A 7,309-nucleotide genomic window follows, 5' to 3' on the forward strand; every position below is an offset into this window, starting at 1 on the left:
TAGTTTATTCAAAGATATTTGTAGTATATTTCCTAAAAATAACGATACTCAAGTTTAGGGTGCTACAAGTGATATTAGACATATCCCAGTGGTAGAAATAAAGCATCATGAATGATCACCACTTTAATTTTGCGTGAGTCATTTCTAAAGTCTTAATAGGGAAGACTGAGACTACGAATGAGATTGTGACAAGATTATTCCGTGATTAAGTTGAGAAGATTATGATGTCTCATATCGAAAAATCACAATAAATATAAACTTCTTATAAGAGTGAGGTTATTATATTATGGACACTTTCATGAGTATCTTTTGAACTTAGGTTGCGATGACCCAGTGGTTTGCTCGTGATTTTTGTAGTCTGTTTTCGTACTGATAACGGTATCTGAGTTCGAGACGTTACAAACTTCAACTCCAATATTCTGGATGGGGATTCCTAATCTTACATGGATCATGTTGTCGTCAACTAAATATTTATGGGATATGTTGATGTCTTGCACACAATTATGTGGTGTATCTTTTCGAATAAAAGAAATCTTAGGCTCTCCGACAGCAATCATAAGCATTGAGAATATTGAAGAGCTCTCTTATTTCATCCTTGTTTCATTCATAAGTATGATTATGTCTTTTATGTTGTGACAATTTGGATATTTGGAAGATTCTTAAACAAAGTTAGAGGTTGTTTTGTAGGGCCTAATTGTTTTGCCTAATAAGTTTTTTGTTTTTTATTTTATTTTGTTTGTCTGGATTTTTTGTGATTCATTGTTTATTTGTAGCGACTTCTTTGTGATTTTATAAATTGAACATTTTATTCAAAATAACAATAATGGCTCAAATGATAACACTTATTTTTTTAGCATCTTGATTGGTTTGACTAAGAAAATGTCTATAATTTTATGAATTTATAACTTATTAAGTTATTCTCAAAATAGTTGTCTTATTTAGATTCACCTACATTTGACATAATTCCAAAAAAAAAAAAAAAAAAAAAAAAAAAAAAAAAAAAAAAAAAATATCGACAATTTCTATGTCAAACTCAAAGTCAACAAAATATTTTATGATGAACCCAATAAATATAATACCAGAAAATATGCCTACATTTTAATAAAAGCATTCACCATTTTCTAAAATATATATATATATATATATATATATATATATACTGTCGCCACTATTCATAAAAAAACGACCATACTCATTTTAGATCTAAACTTGAGAATATTAATATGCAACAATGATTGAAGGGATAAAAAAAACTTGCTAAATATTAAAAACTCAAATTCTCCCTAAAATGTCATCAATTAATTAATTGATGGAAGGTGTATCTATAGATTATTAAAAAATAAAACTCTCGTGTTAAATAAATCAATAATTAAATAACAAGTCGGGAGTATCATCAATCAATATTAAAAATATCATCTTCATTATTTGAGAAACAAAAATTTCATTTGCTTGATATTCATAGAAAATAACCTAAAAGTAGGGGTGTTTATCGGTTCGATTTATTCGAAATTTTATTTTTTTTAGCCAATTCGAAAATCGAACCGAATTCGAATAAATTTTAATTAAACCGAACCGAATTAATATTTTTTAAAATAACATAACTCAAAATAAATTACACCAATCGGGAATTGAACCCAGGTTTGTACCGTGGCAGGATAATATTCTACAACTAGACTACGGGTGCTTTTGTTACCTTTTTATTATTATTATTATTATATCTTGAGTTCAAAATATTTTAATTTGATTATTTTGAACTTTTTCTTAAGTTAAGTTTGGAAGAATAAAAAATAAAAAAATGATTTCGATTTTCGGTTTGGTTTTTTAAGTAGAAACCCAAATTCAAAAACTAATTCAAAAACCGTATTTTAATTCGAATTGATTTGAAATTCGATTCGAAAACCAAAAATGAAATTCGAATTCGGTGAATTCAAATTCGGTCGGATATTCGATTAGACCAAATATTGAACACACCTACCTAAAAGGATAGTAAATGGGACTTGACTCATTTACATACATAGAATTGATCTCTCTATGTGTATTTTAAAATTGATTTGAATTCAAATAGTAAGAGTTCAAATTCATACTAGTAATAAACTATAATTTGATCATATATATCTATTGTTTCATTTTTGAATTAAATAGAGATGATTATAATTATTAGTATTCATGTATGTGATTTTTTTTATTATTAAAAATGATGTATTTATATTTAAATATTACTTTAAACCGGGTGATTGATTGGTTTATCTTTTGTATTTTTGTGTATTAATATTAAGACGGTGGAAAACATACTTGTCAGAGAAATGTCCAAGTGTAAGGCCAGGATTGGAAGATGAAGTTTCAGATTCATATATAATAACTCTTCCTCTTCCTTCATTCTATCTATATCTCTCCCTCTCTATCTCTGTTTCTCTCTCCTTTGATATATAAAATTTTGAGAGAAGATAATTAGAAAAGATTGTATTTTTATTAAGGGAAATTAAAGAAAGAATCAGAATTATCAGCCATGGAATCAAGATTCAATCGAATTTGTGTCTTCTGTGGAAGCAGCCCTGGCAAGAACCCAAGTTATCAACTTGCTGCTACTCAACTTGGACAAGAACTTGTAATATTTCTCTCTATTTCTATCTTGTTTGATTCATTTATTGGGTTATTTGAAAAAATTCAATTATTAGAAAAGTTGATTATTTGAATTCCCACTAACTTTGAATATAAAGAATATTTGTAAAGTTCATAGTTTAGGGATAAAATAAACAAAAAGGTTAGTAGGTTATGAGTTCAAGTTTTTTCACCGAATTATTTTTAAAATTCTTTAAAATTAAGGGGATAATTATGACAAATGGGTTGTACTAGCCATTGAGTTGTAAGAATGGAACATCATTGTTTGAAAATGAAAACATGATTGTGACGTTTATTTTTAATAAGAGTTTATTCTCTAAAATTAACTCGATGGTAAAAAATCGAAGTGAAACATTTAAGCCACATTAAACCTTTTCTATTTAGTCACAGGGGTTTGTATCAATTTTCTTAAGGTTTGAAAACTGGTTTTTATTTTATTTTTTTAAATTATAAAAGAAAAGAATAGAGTAAATTAAGAATAATTTAATATATGTTAATATAATCTCTCTATGAGGTTTGAATATACTTTTCAAATAATTAATTTTAATTGTCTTTCATTTTTATAACTCTCGCTTTATGACAAAGTGATATCATCGGTTACGGAAGAATTCTTTGTTACTCTGAGTGAGGGGTATAAATGTAATATTTTAAATATATATTACAATTATGCCCCTCTAACCGGGAATAAACAATTCTTCCGTAATAGAGGACTTACTCATCGTTAATATACACAATATTGTTGATTTGGCTTTCTTGTAACATATTATTTAAATCATAATATTAAAAAATATGTAAATTATTTGTTAAAATATTTACAAAAGTATAGTAATATATATAATATAAATATTTTAGGTTTATGAAATTAGAAAGGATGAGATATTTAAAGAATTGGTGGGTATAAATGTAGGTCACGAGGAACATCGACTTGGTTTATGGTGGAGGAAGCATCGGTTTAATGGGTTTGGTTTCTCAAGCCGTCTTTGATGGTGGCCGTCATGTTTTGGGGTACTTTATTATTAATAACTGTTGTTTGACTTATTTTATTTAATTTGGATAAAAGAAAATTAATTATTTGTGATTTAAATATTATATTTATAAATAAATTGAAAGTAGTACAGGTGGTTAACAAATATCTATTTGTTTTAATAAATAATAATGGTTATAAAAAAAAAACACTTTTATTAAATATAAGTGGAAGAAGAGAGAATACAACTTCAACTTGCTTTCTCTCTCTCTATCTCATTATCCATGTTTTTCTTTGTCTCTTTTATTTATTTATTTATTTATTTTATTTTCAGGGTGATTCCAAAACCACTGAGAGAGGTAATCCATTCATTTTGGTCCTTTTATTATTTTATTATTTTCCTTTTTATATATGAATTATTTCAAAATTGAGTATTTTATATGGGCTACACGTTTAAAATTCAGTATATTAATGAAATAAACCATTACAAACATAAATATCCCAACACATACAAAATCATTACATTTTGAGTCTTAAAAGTTTAAAATTTAAGAAAATCACTTACGTTTTAAGGAATTATTTAATTTATTTTTAAAGTTAGTCACAAATTAATGTCCCTATTTCAACTTATGATATTCTTAGTGATATTATTTAAAACAATAATTAGAATTTATAAGCACACATACACCTTTTAATTATTTGTTTTCTCATTTTCAAATCTGTGAAAATATTCATATAAATATTAATTATTTATTTATTTATTACAGATCACTGGAAAAACATTTGGTGAAGTGAAAGATGTTTCAGGAATGCATCAAAGGAAAGCTGAAATGGCTCGTCAAGCCGACGCTTTTATTGCATTGCCAGGTAATTATATATATTAAAGTTGTTTTTTTTTTATAATTATTTTCCTGTTTTAATTATAAAAAGACATGATTAAAATTTTGGATTATTAAATTAAAATTTTCAGGTGGATATGGTACACTTGAGGAACTTCTAGAAGTAATTACTTGGGCACAATTGGGAATTCATGATAAGCCGGTATTATCTTCTTTACAAATTAATTATTAGCTTTTTTTTATTCATTTTTTTTACTATTTTTTTTTATTTCAAAAAATATCTATCTATTATACTACTATCATTTTAATTATTTAATTTATTAATAAAACTATTTAATACCCTTATTGTTTTATTTAAATTTAAATTTTAAATATAAAAATAATTTTAAAATAATTAATTTTTTATCAAACAAAATTTTAAATATATCTATATTCTAAAAATATAGTAAAAACCCAAATGGGTATATTTAAAAATGAGCACAAATGAGTATATTTAAAAAGTTATATTAAAAGAAACTAGCTTCTCATAAGCATATTTAAAATCATTTTTGTATGAGTTTATAATTTAAAATTTTTAATAAAAAATTCATTTTGTTTCTCAATTTATAAGTATAAGTTATTAAAGTTTTTTTTTAATTCTCTAAAAACGCAATAAGTTGAAATAAGAGTTATAATGGTGGGTCGTGCTAACTTCTTAAATTAATATATATATAGGAGTGATAGAGAGAATTTGGTGAGGTGATAACTTGTCATCACCTTCATTGATTGTGAAATGTAAAATGGAGGAGAGAGAAAAGAGAGAAATTATTTAATTTTTTCAGCGAATAAGATTATACCAAATAATTCTCTCACCAAATTCCCTCACCTAATCATTTCTTATATATATATATATATATATATATATATATATATATATATATATATATATATATATATTTAATGAACTTATTTTATTTTATTTTTTTATCAAAATTATTGACTAATGACATGATTAAGACAAAATTACTTATCTAATTACTTGATTTGGTCCTTTAATTCAGGTGGGTTTATTGAATGTTGATGGATATTATAATTCACTTTTATCATTCATTGACAAAGCTGTTGATGAAGGTTTCATTGCCCCAACTGCCCGTCACATTATAATCTCTGCCCCAACTGCCCGAGACCTTATTAACAAACTTGAGGTAATACAAATACAATAGATTACGGTACACCCTAATTTCCTACACCTGCAGTTTTTGAATCAAATTGATCTCAGCCGTCCAATTGTTTCTATTACAGGAATATGTTCCGATGCACAATTCTACGTTGAGTTGGGAGATGGAGCAGCATCAGGGTTACACATCCAGATTTGATATAAGCCGTTGATCTTAAATCATTCATACGCCTGATATTAGATCACAGCCGTAGATTTAAATTACTTCCTGACCTTTGATTTCAGTCTGATATAGCTCTATTTATTCTTTTTTCTGGTTTACTTATGAATTAGTCAAGGTTATTGTGAAATTATTTTTAAAAAAGCAAAGAATTCTATATTGGATATGATTTCTCATAATGTACAATTTTTATTTCAATATTATTGGGTTATTTTGTGTGTGTGTTAGTGTTTCGTTTATAATAAAAAAAACATTTAAACACTACACAAATATTGTTTACGAAAAAAAGTAAAATAAAAAAAATTCACAGAACATGAAAATAAAAAAATATATAAATACATCGTCCATCCGATTATTGATTTTTCGTTCATCCACCCATTTTTTCAAAACAATCGGTGTTAAAATAATATTATGACTTATTTAAATTATTTTTTAAGACTTAAATGTATTGAGTAATATATATTCTAAGTTAAATTATTAAGAAAACAATAAAATAATAAAATAGAGAACACAATATTTAACAAATTTCATCAAATATATCTAAATACCATGTACTATATATATAATTATATGTTATTTTTTAAAGTGGATTTTGTTTATTAATTTACAATTCACGCAAAATATAAAATGTGAAAATTCTGAATAAACAAAGTACAATTTAATTAGGATAAAGATGACAAAATGAAGAAACTAACAAAATAAAGGTAACTTATAAAAATGTTAGTATTTTAAGTATTATTGTGGACTTAAAATGTAATTGGACTAGTTATGGGCCTAATCCAAGTAATCAAAGATGATTAGTTAGATAAATTAATTTGAATTGTAGAATATTTATAGTTTGTATGTTGTAAATTGTTTGGTTTGGCAAAACTCAATTTAATTTCTCTTGTAATTCTCAAAAATCCCATTTTGTTTTTGCAATAATTTGGTATATTGAGTCAACATCTCTCAATATTAGATCAAACAAAGTGTCACAATTAAATTGAAAACCGACAAGTTTTTCAATAAAAGAGATCACATCTAAACAAAAATACAAGTTGTAAAACATAACATAAATGTATTAGTTGAAAAATGGTATTCTTTTATATACTCTTGAAATTCATGGAAAGCTATAAGATAAATTGAATTCAAATAGACAATTAAAAATTAATATTATTGTTAGTCTAATGGAGGTTTCCATGACATCTTTAAATTTGAAATAAGATCTTAACTAACTTAATAATTTTCAATTAATCAAAAAAATAAATAAAAGGTGAACTGAACTCAAGATCTAGAAAAAATTAAACAAAAATATAAGGCCCAATTACCTAATGGGCTCGAATTTGGTGTGTTTTACCGTATAGGACTTGAACTCTCAAAATTTTGGTCATTTAGACATTTTACTAGACGACGTTATAGGTTTGTCTATTTTAATTCACGTAGAAATAAAAGGTTTTAATTTTATTTTTACATGCCAAACACATCAATCTTCTTTAACATGTTCTCTCTTCTCCAACACGTTAAGATTTGTT

At 25.3% G+C, this 7,309-nt stretch overlaps 1 protein-coding gene and 1 long non-coding RNA gene across 2 annotated transcripts; both read left to right on the forward strand.

The window, feature by feature from the left end:
- Positions 1-2,402: 2,402 nt before the first annotated feature.
- Positions 2,403-3,964, forward strand: LOC124926484. The gene is made up of 3 exons (XR_007098344.1): positions 2,403-2,605; positions 3,527-3,624; positions 3,918-3,964. It is a non-coding gene; the product is annotated as an uncharacterized LOC124926484 (long non-coding RNA).
- A 369-nt stretch (positions 3,965-4,333) lies between these two features.
- LOC124926483 (cytokinin riboside 5'-monophosphate phosphoribohydrolase LOG1-like) lies at positions 4,334-6,021 on the forward strand. Its single transcript, XM_047466715.1, has 4 exons — positions 4,334-4,450; positions 4,554-4,624; positions 5,463-5,606; positions 5,704-6,021. Exons 1-4 carry the CDS (start codon positions 4,393-4,395, stop codon positions 5,788-5,790), a joined length of 360 nt encoding a protein of 119 aa, XP_047322671.1. The 5' UTR covers positions 4,334-4,392; the 3' UTR covers positions 5,791-6,021.
- Positions 6,022-7,309: the final 1,288 nt, after the last annotated feature.

Source organism: Impatiens glandulifera, chromosome 2 (genome assembly GCF_907164915.1).
Source record: "Impatiens glandulifera chromosome 2, dImpGla2.1, whole genome shotgun sequence".
NCBI lineage: Eukaryota > Viridiplantae > Streptophyta > Magnoliopsida > Ericales > Balsaminaceae > Impatiens > Impatiens glandulifera.